At 50.8% G+C, this 18942-nt stretch overlaps 1 protein-coding gene across 1 annotated transcript; it reads left to right on the top strand.

The window, feature by feature from the left end:
• Window positions 1-1274: 1274 nt before the first annotated feature.
• On the top strand, window positions 1275-18144 carry LOC144944557 (myosin regulatory light chain 12A). The gene is made up of 4 exons (XM_078872819.1): window positions 1275-1446; window positions 13585-13790; window positions 14712-14873; window positions 17333-18144. The coding sequence occupies exons 2-4, from the start codon at window positions 13604-13606 to the stop codon at window positions 17506-17508; spliced, it is 525 nt and encodes a 174-aa protein (XP_078728945.1). The 5' UTR covers window positions 1275-1446; window positions 13585-13603; the 3' UTR covers window positions 17509-18144.
• The last annotated feature ends 798 nt before the right edge of the window (window positions 18145-18942 follow it).

Here is an 18942-nt window from a genome sequence, read left to right as displayed (position 1 = left end):
CCGGGCCTGCCCTCCCGATATCCTGGGCCTGCCCTCCCAATACACAGGAGTCTGCCCTCCCAATACACAGGAGTCTGCCCTCCCGATACCCTGGGCCCCGGGCCGGATTAAGATTTTGTAGACCCCTGGGCTGCAGGTATTGAGGCCCCCAGTAATATTTTCAAAAGGAAAACAAAGCTAAATAAATATATTTTTACGAGGCTAATAAATCAAATTCAGCATTCACAAATGAAACAACTTTTCACTTCATCTCTGGAGGCCCTCCAGTTGGCGGAGGCCCCTGGGCTCCAGCCCCTAAAGCCCCGTGCCTTGATCCAGCCCTGCCTTGGTGCTGCCCTCCCGATACCCGCCACCACGTGCGGGGTGCCGTGGGGAGGCCGCCCTTGGGAGTGGTCCCTGCTGGGTGGACTCCACTCGTCTGGGCGTGCCCACCTTAAAGCCACATTTATTTATTAGATCGGTGTTATTTATCAAGATCGTAGCGTTTGCTTGTTACTCAGTAGAAACTAGTAGGCAATTTATGCATGTACCAATATTACAAATCTTCAGAATCTTTCATCATAGTGGAATAATCCGATGAAGCTATACAGCCCTTTTCATGTTCCGTAAGTGCGGGCCAGAAATTTAAAACACGAGTACAACGTACAGGAAATGTAAGCGAATCAATAAAAAAACTAAAGTTTTTTCTTACCAGCTGAAACCCACTGAGCTATTAGCATATTTTTCACAAGCGGCCTGGCCACATTATAGCTCAACGAAGTAGCTTATAATGTGGAAATGTATCGCATCTTCACCAAGGGGTGCATGATGCCCTTTCTGGGGGTGCGAGTCATGGGCCAGATATGTTTAAAAGGTAAATAATCGAAGCGCTAATTAAGCACGGGCAAACCCGATGTAGTTATTAACATAAAAATTTTAAGATAGAGAACCGAAGTGTTCTCGCGGCAAGGCTGCAGTGTAAAGGTTATAAAAGGGCCACCGCTGCTGCTGCAGCCACTGTCGTCGTGGTCGCCGCTCCGCGGCCTGGAGGCGGCGCAGGAGGCCACGCTGCTCGTCCCTCCACGGCCCCGCGCGTGGCCCCTGCGCGGTGACGTCGCGCGTCACGTCTGCGCGGTGACGTCACGCGTCACGTCTGCGCGGCGACGTCGCGCGTCACGTCTGCGCGGCGACGTCACGCGTCACGTCTGCGCGGCGACGTCACGCGTCACGTCTGCGCGGCGACGTCACGCGTCACGTCTGCGCGGCGTTGTCACCAATTGGTGACGTCACGCCTTTTGTGGGACGGTGACGTCACTTCCGCCTGTGCAGAGTTCCCTGCTTGGCGAGAAGCGACGGCGCCTCCATAACTCCCCTCACGCTCCCCGCCTCGACACTCGCCGCCTCCTCCTCGCACCACCCCACGTCTCAGCGCACGGCAGCCCACGGTCTCCTCGTCTCGTCCCGTCGGTGAGAGGGCGCGGGCGCGAGGAGAGCGCGGCGAGGGGGTTTCTCGGGGGACCCGCCAGGCTCCGGCAGTGAGGCGCGGGCCATGGGCGCGGTCCTGCCGCGCGGGACCGGAGACGGAGAGAGGTAGAGCGGAGAGGGGAGAGGTGAGGGTAGAGGTGAGGGGAGGTGAGGGCTGAGGGGAGAGGTGAAGTATGAGACGGCACTCGGCTTGAGGAAGGGGAGAGGCTGCGATGTTGAACTTCTTTCGCACCGTACGTAGCCCATCGTGCTAATCGAAGGTGTCTGCGGTAGTGTCCGCGTGTTCCTTTATCCAGATGTTCGCGTCCGTGTTGCTTCTTTCACGATCTCCTTGTGTCTGTCTCGCTCTGATTTCCCGATCGCCAACGATCCGATCCACGGAGACCCCAACACGGTGTATCTGTTAACGCGGTCCCACTGTGGTCGTAAACTAACAAACACCATCCTGTCCCGTCTTGTGAATGGGGAATTGCCACCATTGACCGAGCCCCACGCTCGTTTTGAGTCGATGCCATTAGCGCGGTGCTCGAGTTCAAGTTCCATCCCGAGGTTCTATCCAGGGCTGGGCCTGGAAAGTTCATAAAAGGGCGAGTGACTGCCACGCATAATCGGGTTATTATTCATAATCGGCCTACGTGTTAAACTATCGGGTGGTTATTGATCGCGGGCGGTTGAACTGCTTTGCAATGCGCCCTCTACGTCGTCTGCTCACCCGTGTCTCGTGTGGTGAAGTTTGGTCAAATCGACACACGACCCGGAACGGCTCGGGAAGGCCATCAGTCGTTTGAGAAGTGTTATTGTACGTGTACAATAACACTTATGTGCTTAACGTGCTGTCAGAACAAATGCAAATTAATAAGCCCCCTCGTGCCGTGCCCTGTTTAATACTTGGTGTTTATGGTGTCTTCAGTTTCCACAGCGTCTTACCGAGTTGTCCTGTAGAGTAACACAATAGTGCGAAAATGCGAAAAAGTAATTTAACAAGTCCACGCCCCGCGGGGTAAGTTGACAATACCGCACAGTACGTCCTGCTGATTCCTATGCTGGCGGTGGACATCGGAACATAGAAGCAGAACCTTTATAGACGCAGGAGCTGCCGGTGTCACCTACTTTGTGGACGCCCAGTCGACACTGTCCAGGCTCCTTACTGCGTTTGTTTGCGCTATTGGGCACATTCCGGATGATTTGGTCATGTTAGGCTTAGCCCACCAAGTACGCAATACAACCAAACAAGCGATGACTTGACTTAGGAAAGGTGAGTAGTAGGGGACACGAGAGTTGTCACCAAACAAGTGAGGACTTCTTGACTGTCAGCAAAGGTGAGGAGTGCTCGAGCAGGAGGGATGCGTGGCTGGCGAGAAGACTCACGATGGAGATGTTACCGAGGAAGCGATGACATCGCCTTTTGTTGCAGGGCATCGGAATGTGTTTACATCACAGGGCTAGGCCCGTGAGAGATAGAAGACTGCTTGTGTACTGGTAGGAACCGCCAGGTTACACCAGCCCAAAGGGGATTATTGTGTCCGTCCGTCGTGCAGGGAGGGGCTGGGTGGGGAGGGGCTGGGTGGGAGGTGGGAGGGGTGGGGTTGGGTGGGGAGGGGCTAGCCACCCCGTGGTGCCCTTATAAGACTCAACGTTTAACCTACTCACGCTGGCTTGTGCCCGCCCTCACAGTCGGGCATATTTGCGGAATACACCACGCCGCCGTTGACCCTGGCCATTGACCGAGCAACCCAACGTTCCTACCAGCTCCCTCCGCAGGAATGTGTTTCCTGCTGATAATGATGCATCAAATGAATGTACACCCCGGTATCACTTAGCTGCTGGATGAAGGTCTTTTCACACCGTGGAGTTTGTGAAGGTTGTTTGGCGATACTTGACGCTGGTCAGTGTGGGTTGGTGAAGGGTCGGGGGGGGTAGTCCAGGACAAGAGTAATTCGCCACTGATCTTAGCTGTGATCGGGAATCGAACTCGGGTCACACCGGGTGCCACCAAAGATACCACACTGAACAAATGAAAGGGCGGTCCTTCCCCCCCCCAAAAATACCTTCCGTCAAGATGTGCAGTATAATTTATAACAGCGGGGCCTCATGCTGCATAGCGCAGTCTCCCAACTAACTGCAGTATTTATGATTCACTCAATGCGTGAAAAAGGGGGCCATTGCCCGAAATGTCGCTTTTTTATAAATCGTTTCCTTCTAGGGGCAGTGTTATTGACAAACCGTGCCGAGTTCATTCCGAGCCAGTTTCAGTCAAAGCGGTGGGTTTCTGGGTTCCCCTCCCTCCCTCTGGAAATGGTGAAACGCGGAGCTCCGTTGGTTGGGCGCGTCCGTAGCGAGGGGGGGGATCTCAGCCCGCCCGGCGCAGGTTCCGCGGCGCTCTCCGCCGCGCCTTATATGGTCACGGAGCCGCGCAGGGCGGGATTCCTGAGCGCGGTTGCGTCATCTCTCGGGGCGTGGCCGCACCTTCCCTACACAGTCATCCAGCAGTAGAGACACTGTCCTCACACAGCCATCCAGCAGTAGAGACACTGTCCTCACACAGCCATCCAGCAGTAGAGACACTGTCCTCACACAGCCATCCAGCAGTAGAGACACTGTCCTCACACAGCCATCCAGCAGTAGAGACACTGTCCTCACACAGTCATCCAGCAGTAGAGACACTGTCCTCACACAGTCATCCAGCAGTAGAGACAGTCCTCACACAGCCATCCAGCAGTAGAGACACTGTCCTCACACAGTCATCCAGCAGTAGAGACACTGTCCTCACACAGTCATCCAGCAGTAGAGACACTGTCCTCACACAGTCATCCAGCAGTAGAGACACTGTCCTCACACAGTCATCCAGCAGTAGAGACACTGTCCCCACACAGCCATCCAGCAGTAGAGACACTGTCCCCACACAGCCATCCAGCAGTGGAGACACTGTCCTCACACAGCCATCCAGCAGTAGAGACACTGTCCCCACACAGTCATCCAGCAGTAGAGACACTGTCCCCACACAGCCATCCAGCAGTGGAGACACTGTCCTCACAGTCATCCAGCAGTGGAGACACTGTCCTCACACAGTCATCCAGCAGTAGAGACACTGTCCTCACAGTCATCCAGCAGTGGAGACACTGTCCTCACACAGTCATCCAGCAGTGGAGACACTGTCCTCACACAGTCATCCAGCAGTGGAGACACTGTCCTCACAGTCATCCAGCAGTGGAGACACTGTCCTCACACAGTCATCCAGCAGTAGAGACACTGTCCTCACAGTCATCCAGCAGTAGAGACACTGTCCTCACACAGTCATCCAGCAGTGGAGACACTGTCCTCACACAGTCATCCAGCAGTGGAGACACTGTCCTCACACAGTCATCCAGCAGTGGAGACACTGTCCTCACACAGTCATCCAGCAGTGGAGACACTGTCCTCACACAGTCATCCAGCAGTGGAGACACTGTCCTCACACAGTCATCCAGTAGTAGAGACACTGTCCTCACACAGCCATCCAGCAGTAGAGACACTGTCCTCACACAGCCATCCAGCAGTGGAGACACTGTCCTCACACAGTCATCCAGCAGTAGAGACACTGTCCTCACAGTCATCCGGCAGTAGAGACGCTGTCCTCACAGTCATCCGGCAGTGGAGACACTGTCCTCACACAGTCATCCAGCAGTGGAGACACTGTCCCCACAGTCATCCAGCAGTGGAGACACTGTCCCCACACAGTCATCCAGCAGTGGAGACACTGTCCTCACACAGCCATCCAGCAGTGGAGACACTGTCCTCAGTCATCCAGCAGTAGAGACACTGTCCTCACACAGCCATCCAGCAGTGGAGACACTGTCCTCACACAGCCATCCAGCAGTGGAGACACTGTCCTCACACAGCCATCCAGCAGTAGAGACACTGTCCTCACACAGCCATCCAGCAGTAGAGACACTGTCCTCACACAGCCATCCAGCAGTGGAGACACTGTCCTCACACAGTCATCCAGCAGTAGAGACACTGTCCTCACACAGCCATCCAGCAGTAGAGACACTGTCCTCACACAGCCATCCAGCAGTAGAGACACTGTCCCCACACAGCCATCCAGCAGTGGAGACACTGTCCTCACAGTCATCCAGCAGTAGAGACAGTCCTCACACAGCCATCCAGCAGTGGAGACACTGTCCTCACAGTCATCCAGCAGTAGAGACAGTCCTCACACAGCCATCCAGCAGTAGAGACACTGTCCTCACACAGCCATCCAGCAGTAGAGACAGTCCTCACACAGTCATCCAGCAGTAGAGACACTGTCCTCACACAGCCATCCAGCAGTAGAGACACTGTCCCCACAGTCATCCAGCAGTAGAGACACTGTCCTCACACAGCCATCCAGCAGTAGAGACACTGTCCTCACACAGCCATCCAGCAGTGGAGACACTGTCCTCACACAGTCATCCAGCAGTAGAGACACTGTCCTCACACAGCCATCCAGCAGTGGAGACACTGTCCCCACACAGTCATCCAGCAGTAGAGACACTGTCCTCACACAGCCATCCAGCAGTGGAGACACTGTCCTCACAGTCATCCAGCAGTAGAGACACTGTCCTCACACAGCCATCCAGCAGTAGTGACACTGTCCTCACACAGCCATCCAGCAGTGGAGACACTGTCCTCACAGTCATCCAGCAGTAGAGACACTGTCCTCACACAGTCATCCAGCAGTGGAGACACTGTCCTCACACAGTCATCCAGCAGTGGAGACACTGTCCCCACACAGTCATCCAGCAGTAGAGACACTGTCCTCACACAGTCATCCAGCAGTGGAGACACTGTCCTCACACAGCCATCCAGCAGTAGAGACACTGTCCTCACACAGCCATCCAGCAGTGGAGACACTGTCCTCACACAGTCATCCAGCAGTGGAGACACTGTCCTCACACAGTCATCCAGCAGTGGAGACACTGTCCTCACAGTCATCCAGCAGTGGAGACACTGTCCTCACACAGTCATCCAGCAGTGGAGACACTGTCCTCACACAGTCATCCAGCAGTGGAGACACTGTCCTCACACAGCCATCCAGCAGTGGAGACACTGTCCTCACACAGTCATCCAGCAGTGGAGACACTGTCCTCACACAGTCATCCAGCAGTGGAGACACTGTCCTCACACAGTCATCCAGCAGTGGAGACACTGTCCTCACACAGTCATCCAGCAGTAGAGACACTGTCCTCACACAGTCATCCAGCAGTGGAGACACTGTCCTCACACAGTCATCCAGCAGTAGAGACACTGTCCTCACACAGTCATCCAGCAGTAGAGACACTGTCCATACAGTCATCCAGCAGTAGAGACACTGTCCTCACACAGTCATCCAGCAGTAGAGACACTGTCCCCACAGTCATCCAGCAGTAGAGACACTGTCCTCACACAGTCATCCAGCAGTGGAGACACTGTCCTCACACAGTCATCCAGCAGTGGAGACACTGTCCTCACACAGTCATCCAGCAGTGGAGACACTGTCCTCACACAGTCATCCAGCAGTGGAGACACTGTCCTCACACAGTCATCCAGCAGTGGAGACACTGTCCTCACACAGTCATCCAGTAGTAGAGACACTGTCCTCACACAGCCATCCAGCAGTAGAGACACTGTCCTCACACAGCCATCCAGCAGTGGAGACACTGTCCTCACACAGTCATCCAGCAGTAGAGACACTGTCCTCACAGTCATCCGGCAGTAGAGACACTGTCCTCACAGTCATCCGGCAGTGGAGACACTGTCCTCACACAGTCATCCAGCAGTGGAGACACTGTCCCCACAGTCATCCAGCAGTGGTGACACTGTCCCCACACAGTCATCCAGCAGTGGAGACACTGTCCTCACACAGCCATCCAGCAGTGGAGACACTGTCCTCAGTCATACAGCAGTAGAGACACTGTCCTCACACAGCCATCCAGCAGTGGAGACACTGTCCTCACACAGCCATCCAGCAGTGGAGACACTGTCCTCACACAGCCATCCAGCAGTAGAGACACTGTCCTCACACAGCCATCCAGCAGTAGAGACACTGTCCTCACACAGCCATCCAGCAGTAGAGACACTGTCCCCACACAGCCATCCAGCAGTGGAGACACTGTCCTCACAGTCATCCAGCAGTAGAGACAGTCCTCACACAGCCATCCAGCAGTGGAGACACTGTCCTCACAGTCATCCAGCAGTAGAGACAGTCCTCACACAGCCATCCAGCAGTAGAGACACTGTCCTCACACAGCCATCCAGCAGTAGAGACACTGTCCTCACACAGCCATCCAGCAGTAGAGACACTGTCCTCACACAGCCATCCAGCAGTGGAGACACTGTCCTCACACAGTCATCCAGCAGTAGAGACACTGTCCTCACAGTCATCCAGCAGTAGAGACACTGTCCTCACACAGCCATCCAGCAGTGGAGACACTGTCCCCACACAGTCATCCAGCAGTAGAGACACTGTCCTCACACAGCCATCCAGCAGTGGAGACACTGTCCCCACACAGTCATCCAGCAGTAGAGACACTGTCCTCACACAGCCATCCAGCAGTGGAGACACTGTCCTCACAGTCATCCAGCAGTAGAGACACTGTCCTCACACAGCCATCCAGCAGTAGTGACACTGTCCTCACACAGCCATCCAGCAGTGGAGACACTGTCCTCACAGTCATCCAGCAGTAGAGACACTGTCCTCACACAGTCATCCAGCAGTGGAGACACTGTCCTCACAGTCATCCAGCAGTAGAGACACTGTCCTCACACAGCCATCCAGCAGTAGAGACACTGTCCCCACAGTCATCCAGCAGTAGAGACACTGTCCTCACACAGTCATCCAGCAGTGGAGACACTGTCCCCACACAGTCATCCAGCAGTAGAGACACTGTCCTCACACAGTCATCCAGCAGTGGAGACACTGTCCCCACAGTCATCCAGCAGTGGAGACACTGTCCTCACACAGTCATCCAGCAGTGGAGACACTGTCCTCACACAGCCATCCAGCAGTAGAGACACTGTCCTCACACAGCCATCCAGCAGTGGAGACACTGTCCTCACACAGTCATCCAGCAGTGGAGACACTGTCCTCACACAGTCATCCAGCAGTGGAGACACTGTCCTCACACAGTCATCCAGCAGTGGAGACACTGTCCTCACACAGTCATCCAGCAGTGGAGACACTGTCCTCACACAGTCATCCAGCAGTGGAGACACTGTCCTCACACAGCCATCCAGCAGTGGAGACACTGTCCTCACACAGTCATCCAGCAGTGGAGACACTGTCCTCACACAGTCATCCAGCAGTAGAGACACTGTCCTCACACAGTCATCCAGCAGTGGAGACACTGTCCTCACACAGTCATCCAGCAGTAGAGACACTGTCCTCACACAGTCATCCAGCAGTGGAGACACTGTCCTCACACAGTCATCCAGCAGTAGACACTGTCCTCACACAGTCATCCAGCAGTAGAGACACTGTCCTCACACAGTCATCCAGCAGTAGAGACACTGTCCATACAGTCATCCAGCAGTAGAGACACTGTCCTCACACAGCCATCCAGCAGTAGAGACACTGTCCTCACACAGTCATCCAGCAGTAGAGACACTGTCCTCACACAGTCATCCAGCAGTAGAGACACTGTCCTCACACAGCCATCCAGCAGTAGAGACACTGTCCTCACACAGTCATCCAGCAGTAGAGACACTGTCCCCACAGTCATCCAGCAGTAGAGACACTGTCCTCACACAGCCATCCAGCAGTAGAGACACTGTCCTCACACAGTCATCCAGCAGTAGAGACACTGTTTCCACACAGTCATCCAGCAGTAGAGACACTGTCCCTACACAGTCATCCAGCAGTAGAGACACTGTCCTCACACAGTCATCCAGCAGTAGAGACACTGTCCTCACACAGTCATCCAGCAGTAGAGACACTGTCCTCACACAGCCATCCAGCAGTGGAGACACTGTCCTCACACAGTCATCCAGCAGTAGAGACACTGTCCTCACACAGTCATCCAGCAGTGGAGACACTGTCCCCACACAGTCATCCAGCAGTGGAGACACTGTCCTCACACAGTCATCCAGCAGTAGAGACACTGTCCTCACACAGCCATCCAGCAGTAGAGACACTGTCCTCACACAGTCATCCAGCAGTAGAGACACTGTCCTCACACAGCCATCCAGCAGTGGAGACACTGTCCTCACACAGCCATCCAGCAGTAGAGACACTGTCCTCACACAGTCATCCAGCAGTGGAGACACTGTCCTCACACAGTCATCCAGCAGTAGAGAAACTGTCCTCACACAGCCATCCAGCAGTGGAGACACTGTCCCCACACAGTCATCCAGCAGTAGAGACACTGTCCTCACACAGCCATCCAGCAGTGGAGACACTGTCCTCAGTCATCCAGCAGTAGAGACACTGTCCTCACACAGTCATCCAGCAGTGGAGACACTGGCCTCACAGTCATCCAGCAGTAGAGACACTGTCCTCACACAGTCATCCAGCAGTGGAGACACTGGCCTCACAGTCATCCAGCAGTAGAGACACTGTCCTCACACAGTCATCCAGCAGTAGAGACACTGTCCTCACACAGTCATCCAGCAGTAGAGACACTGTCCTCACACAGCCATCCAGCAGTGGAGACACTGTCCTCAGTCATCCAGCAGTAGAGACACTGTCCTCACACAGCCATCCAGCAGTGGAGACACTGTCCACACAGTCATCCAGCAGTGGAGACACTGTCCACACACAGTCATCCAGCAGTGGAGACACTGTCCTCACAGTCATCCAGCAGTAGAGACACTGTCCTCACACAGTCATCCAGCAGTGGAGACACTGGCCACACAGTCATCCAGCAGTGGAGACACTGGCCTCACAGTCATCCAGCAGTAGAGACACTGTCCTCACACAGCCATCCAGCAGTAGATACACTGTCCACACACAGTCATCCAGCAGTGGAGACACTGTCCCCACACAGTCATCCAGCAGTGGAGACACTGTCCTCACACAGTCATCCAGCAGTAGAGACACTGTCCTCACACAGCCATCCAGCAGTAGAGACACTGTCCTCACACAGTCATCCAGCAGTAGAGACACTGTCCTCACACAGCCATCCAGCAGTGGAGACACTGTCCTCACACAGCCATCCAGCAGTAGAGACACTGTCCTCACACAGTCATCCAGCAGTGGAGACACTGTCCTCACACAGTCATCCAGCAGTAGAGACATTGTCCTCACACAGTCATCCAGCAGTGGAGTCACGGCTCACTGGCGACCCGGAGTCACGACTGCCTATTAAGGGGGGGTTCTCGTGTACGCCTTATTTGGGTGTTCTTTTGCCGGGTGTTGAGGCCGTACAAAGATGGTGCTTGTGGCAGAGTTCACTGTCCGATTGTATACGTGACGTCACATTTGCTGTTAAGAAACTTCACAGAGAGAGCTGGAAACTTAGCATTCGACTTGGTTGTGTACAGACGTTTTTTTAAATTTATCAATGTGTAAGCTTGCACAGTTTCTTGAGTTGGTAAAAGCCACCAACCACATGTGGTCTTTGGTGTTTAAGCAATGCCGCCTTTTGCAAATGGTGATGGCACAGCTTCTTAACAGTGCACTTCCTGGACAAACCACGGTCTTATTTTAACGTGTAGCCTTTGAAACCCATTTATAAAGATGAAACATTTACGCCGAAATTGCATACAGTAGCACAATATTTGGGGCATGAGAAGGCACATCTGACAAGGAGTTGCAATTTCACGCAAAATTTACGGTGACTTCGTTTTTACTTTAAAATAACTGGATTGTAGAAATAAAAAGTGTATTTTAACCGTCAGATTATCATCCATATACGATTTGCTGATGACAGTCGTAATAACAACCAATGGGGAATTAAATGCAGACACACAGACGAACCTAATGAAGAAGGCTGCAAAGTGGGGCTCAAGGTTTAAAGTGAGAAAAACAAAACAAAAACAGGGCAGTAGTTGACGGTGAACTGGTACACAAATGATTCAACGTAAAGGCGGGCAAGAGCACAGTGCCTTTTGTTAAACTAAACTTTGATAGGTATATAAAGATTAATATCCCCAATATACCCTTTAACAGACTGTTGGGGAAAAGTGCTGCTAGCGAGTAACACCTCCTGAAGGCCGGAACGGCACACGAGGGGGTGGGTGGCCAGCAGCACCACGCACGGCCGCCTTTGTCTCCCTCGAGGCTATGTTTACTCATTGCACCAGGTACTCATTTTAGGTTCCGTCGACCAAAGGGGAGGCCCAGGACCGGTTCAAATATTCGCCACTTATTGGTCATGAGCAGAAATCGAACTCTAGTCGCTTGCTTCGTCATGCAGCTTGCTAACCGCTACGCTACCTCTAAACAATAGGCGTATAAACACCTGCTATGACATGCATGTGAAACGTGGACATTAGCAAAGGTAACAGAACAAGCCGACACTTGTATGCAAATAAATATCGAGAGGCAAATAAAGCGTGCTTAGAATTAGAGAGAGACACGGGAAGGGTAACACATTCATGGGACAATGTATGCAAGCTACACCTCGTGAAGAAAGGTCAGTGAGGTCGGGCAGTACTCGTCGCTGGCAGCGAGGGAGAGTCACCAATGGTTGAAACTAACGACAGTGGCAGCCCAGAGGCGGGCAACACGCCTGAGAGGGATGTCCAGAAGTAAACCGGCATGTGTGCAGCAGAATCTTGATGGGTTGTTGCACTGCAAGGTTATTAGGAATGGAGATGGATTGGCGAGGCCTTCATCAAGCCGTGGATAGACATATGGCTGATGATATTAATGTAAATCAGATTTGGAGTATTCGTGACTGCAGGAATTACTTTTTGGTTCTTTCGGTAAAGTCACGTAGAAAGAAAATAAATGATAGATATACGACATTTCGATTGCAACACCAAGCAATCTTCATCAGGTACGAAGAATGAGAAAATACAAACTTAGTAAACTCAACTCAAGTTTACTGGGTTTGTTTTTCTAATGTAAATCGGCCGAGTTGGACAACTTGTTTACCGATGCCACGTGAAGTTAACACATTTGAGAATTGCAATTCTGTTTCATATGCAGCTAGCTCAATATCTGGCTTGCGGATTAAGTTTCGCTTGGGATAAACGAACTGACGTGTCTTCACCCTTCGCCGACTTAATTCTCAGCTGCTCCTCACTAATTGGGGGAACATGACTCATCGGTGACCACAAAAATGTAAACTAATTTATCTAAAAAATATATAAAAGCTGAAACCAGATGTTAGCTACATCCTATAAATATTCACCCCCTTTAAAATATAGTTAAGCGATGCATGAATTTGTTTAGCATCATTTTTCATGTGTTTTACATTATTAGTATTTTTATTTTTTCTCTCCGGGCCACCCCTCTACCCTCCAGATAATTGAGAGTTGACAGTGTGCATTCCTGTGCTTCCCAAGTGCGTGTGCATTCCCCATGTATGGCATTGTTGCAGTCCCCTCGACGCTCGAGAAAAGCAACCTGCCCTTGTGCGGTTGTGTCACTGAACATTTTCCACCTTGCGCTCTTGTGAGTGAGTGTTGGGGCGGTTCTCGAAAAGCCTGGCAGCTTCTCGATCTTTTAACTTTGCACGTGTACTGGTTTATACTTTGTAGAAGAACGTGGGACTGGTTGCGAGAAAATCTGTGCTGGCTATAAGTGTCAGCATTTGTGTTGCGCGAACAGATCGGATCTAATAGCTGGGAAAATAGCCGAGCGGAGGCTGCTCTTTGTCACGGAGGTAGCAGAGTACGGTAACCATGATGCCTAACTATTGCATGCTGCCAAAAATGCTTTTTGGTGGCATTTGTATAAATCGGTGGATTGGTGGTGTGTGGGTACTGGCTTGTGGGTACTGGCGTGTTCTGTACCGTGATGTCGGTTCCGCAGTGTCGCAAACTTTGGGCTGTTCTGTGATGTTCATCGAGGCTCTAGCTGGTCTCAGTCCACACCAAATGCAGAGCTTTGTTTTTTGTGTGATTATTTTAGTCCACAATATTTACTTATGTATTTGAGTTCCTGTGTTCACATGTTATCTTCGGGCAGTAGCGATGTCTTGATTGGAGCGACGCTTGTGGTTGGTTTGGTTTCAGTTAAGGAACAACCGCCACCATGTCGAGCCGCAAAACCAAGGGGAAGACCACCACCAAGAAGCGGCCACAGCGCGCCACTTCCAATGTGTTCGCCATGTTCGACCAGTCCCAGATCCAGGAGTTCAAGGAGGCGTTCAACATGATCGACCAAAACCGGGACGGCTTCATCGATAAGGAGGATCTGCACGACATGCTGGCATCCATGGGTACTTGCCACCACTCACAACTCGCTGACTGCATCCACCTGCCCGTACCCCCCCCCGCCCGCACTGTTTGCACGCGACCGGTAACTTCAGCGCTCCCTGTGTGGCACCCTTTACCTCAACTTTACGATGCCAGGCTATATGATGTATATAACCGTGGTGATAGAATGGGAAAATTTTCACATCCCTGTCTGTTGGTGATATTTACTTTGCTTTCTGGTGATAGTGTGACACATCTAAATCCATTTTGTTTTGAAATGTAATTAAGCACAGGTAGTGCCAAATTGTGATTCGGTCACATAACATGATCTAGCGTCCCTTATTTTGTGTCTTTATGGGAGATGTGCCAGACATAGAGCAAATAATGCATTTGCTAGGATTGTATAACATTTCAACATGCGTATGTCCTCCGACGTATTTAATCGGCGATAATAATGGTAATGCTCATGCCAGACGTGCAGGAAGCAGTACGAGACCACAGGGCTCGGGCACAAACTCTGCCTGGCAGGGCACACCTCAGCGAGCAGGGCCAGGGTTAATGTTGCCTCCTATTTAAATCGGTGTCAATTAAGGGAGGTTTTCTCCTCCGACGTTTTATGCGACTGGCCGCGGAAGACCAAGGCAGATCCTTTTACGCAGGTTTGGGTCTGCCTAGTATTCACAGGTGGTCAATTTGAATAGAGTATGTCCCTAACAGCAACATTATTTTCGACCCATCTTTAAGCAAATTATTGTGCCCATCGCCCTCCCCCTTACGGACAGACGGATGTAGCTGTTGCATAAGCACTTTCAACCTTAGTTGGAAGGCGTTAAAAGCAATTAAATAGTTTAAGTGACTCCGTCTGTAAAATATGTGACCCGCAAAGCTATTGCGAGTTCCTATGCAAGTTGGCTTCACATACGGTCCGTGACGTGTGTATCCAGGCAAGAACCCGACGGACGATTACTTGGAGGCGATGATGACCGAGGCTCCAGGTCCCATCAACTTCACCATGTTCCTCACCATGTTCGGAGAGAAGCTCAACGGCACCGACCCCGAGGATGTCATTCGCAACGCCTTCGCCTGCTTCGACGAGGAGGGCACAGGTCCCCAGCCTTACCCCTATTACCCCATTATCCCGTGTATGTGTTTGTCGTACGTCATCATATGATCAATGCCCGCTGTGGGGTGTAGGTTTCCCCAAGCCAACGCCGTGATATCATAATCCACCTCTCTTCTGTACACCGTTGATTTATTCACTCCGTCTCCCCAGTGGATGCACTCTCGGGCTTGTTCCATTCCCTGGCTGCCACTCGTTCATAAATTATTAACCATCGACCATCACCTCTTCAACCAACACGTCGTTCCCATGGCCACTTGCGTTTCTTAACAGTTAAAATTACGCGTCGAACCCTTTGTGTGTTCCTCTAAATCTCTGAAATTCCAAGAATTTGGAATGACACGAGTGCATTGTGCGATAATGAAGATCTGTGTAACAAGTAGGCTTTAGCGACGAATATTATCCATGATAGAGGTTTTTGGGTTAGATCGTGTAAATATGTGGTGTTAAACCCGCCACCACCCAACACGGCCAATTAGTAAAGTTTGTCACATGAACGAAACGTAAATTTTAGTTGCTAGTTCAGCACACCGGTGTGTTGGAGAGTAAACCCACTACAACATTTACAATTCGAGTACAGAGAGGTTTCGCTGGTAATTACAACAATCAGCATCAGCAGGCGATAGCCAGAATTGTGGAGAAATCCTCCTCCTGTTTTCGGTCTTAAACCTTAATAATTGGCTGTATGCGGTGGTGGCGGGTTTAACAACACATTTATATTTACGCAATCTAACCCAAAAACCTCTTATGAGCATGAAGATGTTCTTGGTGTGCGCTTGTCCCATGTGAGGTCCGTGGGCAAAACGGGCAAAGTTGGGTGGTTGACGCTGAGAATTTCAGCCCAAGCACAGTCGTAGTAGTGTTTGTGTGTTTGCATGCGCGCACTCGGCTTTGTTAACTAGCACAGCCCTCCACTCTGCTGCTCTGACTCTAAGAGTTTCAGTGCCAGTTTATCCAGTTAATGTGCATTCTTGGCCGCATGAAAGAATATTAGCTCGTGTAATTAACACAAATTGCTGCTTTCAGAATTGTAGTGTTTATTTGAACCATGCGCACACGTTGCTTGCGAAAGATCAAATTGTCTACCGCTGTCTTGAATTCATGAGGTAGCCGAATGTTATGAATATTTATTCATTTGGAGCCTTGTGTCAATCCACTTCCTGTACTGCTTTTCAACCGTTTCATTGCGATGAGCATGGATGGCGACGTACGGTGTGAAAGAAGTTAAACATACTACATACATTCCACTGGACACTTATAGTTGGCTTATACCTGATGGCACACCGTTTACCCAGCTGTATGTGTGACTCATGGGGGGAGTGTGGGAGGTGTGAGGAATGGGGGCTGGGATCGGCCACCGAATGGCACAGAGATTTCGTCTGGCCCCAGCTTGCGCATGCCCAGGTTCTGTCCTACAATACAGAACAAGTTGGCGCCACGGTGGCGAGATGTTAATTACCTCACCTGGTATACAGGAGGACACGGGTTCGATCTTGACCCTGACGACGCCTGCTTTATATTTGTTGTTCGCATGTCTCTCCCCGCGGTTGTGTGGATTTTTCCTCGGGTCCTCCGGTTTTTCCCTCCACATTTAGAATCAATATGCTTTTAGAGGAATTTGGCTCCTCTACATTCCCACGTGATAAGCTACTTTGTTGAGTAAGCATGTGTAGCCAGGTCACTTCTGAAAGAGAGTTGTATCGCTGAGTGGGCTTTACCTGGTTAAATGTTAAGTTTTTAGTTTAATACCACGGCAGTACACCCGGGACTTTGTCAAGACATGTTGGTGTTCTGCTGCATACCGGTTTGCGAAGCACTGCTGGATGAAGGCCTGATGTGCGTGGATTATAATCACTCACCACTGATGCTAGCCGTAGCTGATATTTGGGACGCCATGGTTTATAGTGCAATGCATCAACCACGATGTATTTAATATAGCCAACCGTGCTACCGTGCTATTCTTCACCATGCTACCCCCCCAACTGTGCTACCCCTCACCCATAGATTAATTATATTAAGGATAATCAACAAGCTTTATTGAGTTATTTATCAAGTTATTGTAAGAGGGGGATAGAGCAGTGGTGGTGAACCCGGCAACCTGAGTTTGTTTACCTGCACTGGCTAACATTTGCAATGAATGGTATCAGAAACCGGTTCTGAGCTTCACCCTTGACCAACCCGCACTGACGAGCGTGGTGAAGTATGGTCAACCAATCCCTGTAGATCGACATGGCGTAGGGAGACCTCCAACCAATAGTTGAGCCAAAGTTTGAGAGCTTTAACTCTAGGTGGAATCACGAGTACCTGGAACAATCCACGCACACACGAGGATGTATCTGAAATTCCGGACAGTGGTTTGACAAAAAGGGTTATAGATTAATTGATGAATGAATGTGACGATGAGCACGATTGAATGACGCGGCATGCGTTGCGGTGTGCGCGCAGGCATCATCAGCGAGGACTACCTGCGCGAGCTGCTCACCACAATGGGCGATCGCTTCACGGAGGAAGAGGTCGATGAGCTGTACCGCGAGGCGCCCATTGACAAGAAGGGCAACTTCAACTACGTGGAGTTCACGAGGATCCTCAAGCATGGGGCCAAGGACAAGGACGACCAGTAGCCCAGCAGCGCTGTGCGCCCATCCAAAGTTATTCCACCACCGCCACCCACGTCCCCTTTTTCTATTCCACGATTTCTCAGACTGCAGTGTATCATTATCACGCCCCCTTCGATAAGCAGTTGACACGTTTATTGTGACCCCCAGGTCCACGGTGTGGGGGAGGTTGTTTTTCGGTTTGATTATTTGCAGTATCAGTGCTTACCAGCAAAAGGCACGGCAGCAGGGATGACGATAGACCAAACGAGGGCAGGAAGGGTTGTGTTTTGTCAAAGGCAGGAAGTGAGAGATGCGATCTGTTGATCCATTAGTAAAATTGAGGAAGTCGGGGGTTATGCCTCCGGTTCCAACGGTCCACTGTAATGTGTGCATTCCAAATTAAAAACATTCCTTTAATTTTAGGCATTTGTGAGAGCAAAAGTGATATTTGTTTTGCTTTAAATGAGTGCTTTTAATTTCCATCACGAATTTTTGTTTTTTTGCAATGCTTTTGGGTCGTCACCAGCAGCTGTGCATGCTTCGTGTACACTCCGAGCTGCTGGTGATCGTGGTTTACTGAGATTATGTATTCTGAACAATACTGCTTGTCATTCCATACTTTATTGTACTCATTATGCTTTAAATAAAATGTACAACATAGTGGTGTTTGGTTTTCCTCATTTATAAACTGCACATCCACAATTGTGTGCATTGTGACATTGTTGGAAAGTAATCGCACGCAGTTTTTATTGCCACTCGACCTTGCCGAACTGAGAAAAATCATGAATTTAAGAAGTGTACCCTTCATGAATCCTTCGCATGTAGCAATTGCATGGGCTTTAAATAGCTGGCATCATTCTACCCACTTGCATTTGCTGCCCATTTTCAGAATCCATTTGACAGTGATGTTATTTTGAGCTGCTCAGCACACTGAAGTTATAACAGATGCTGCCATTCCCATTAGTCGATATACTGCAGATGGCCAATGACAAGCTGCCACGGAATGCAACGATGTTTGTCAGATTTCTGGAAGGCAAGCCATGCTTGATCCTCTCCCGTCCTCGGGGTGTTCGCCATGCAGAACGCGGTGTAGGAGCGGAGCAGGAGGTTCTTTGGGGAAGTACAGAAACGTACATGACCAGCGTGACGATGCTTAATTGAACCCCCACGTTTTATATCGATTGTACATATGCCATACTTGTGGATGAAGTGATTGTCGAATCGTCACGGTCTTATCTTTGAAATATTGTGTGCGTTCTAAAGTATTTTATTGTCAGGGCCTATGGAGGGCAGTTCTAAATTGCAGCGAGAACTGGCTTCTCACTGCAGATCGCCACATTTAATCTGGGCAACCACATTCCGTTATTTTCTTGAGGGTTCTGGTTTGCTTTTCACAACTCATTATTTTCAAGAGCAAGTAAAATGCACCAAACACCAACAATGGATGGTGAAAATAAG

Source organism: Lampetra fluviatilis, chromosome 2, assembly GCF_964198595.1.
Source record: "Lampetra fluviatilis chromosome 2, kcLamFluv1.1, whole genome shotgun sequence".
Classification (NCBI taxonomy): Eukaryota; Metazoa; Chordata; class Hyperoartia; order Petromyzontiformes; family Petromyzontidae; genus Lampetra; species Lampetra fluviatilis.
Note: the sequence above shows the minus strand (reverse complement) of the source record. Positions and strands in the feature narration are given on the sequence as shown.

What these genes read in the sequence shown, in the direction of transcription:
- LOC144944557 (XM_078872819.1), top strand. Translation starts at nt 13,604, where the DNA reads ATGTCGAGCCGCAAAACCAAGGGGAAGACCACCACCAAGAAGCGGCCA. An exon ending in CGACATGCTGGCATCCATGG is followed by an intron (nt 13,791 to 14,711) that starts GTACTTGCCACC and finishes GTGTGTATCCAG; the next exon opens with GCAAGAACCCGACGGACGAT. An exon ending in CTTCGACGAGGAGGGCACAG is followed by an intron (nt 14,874 to 17,332) that starts GTCCCCAGCCTT and finishes GTGTGCGCGCAG; the next exon opens with GCATCATCAGCGAGGACTAC.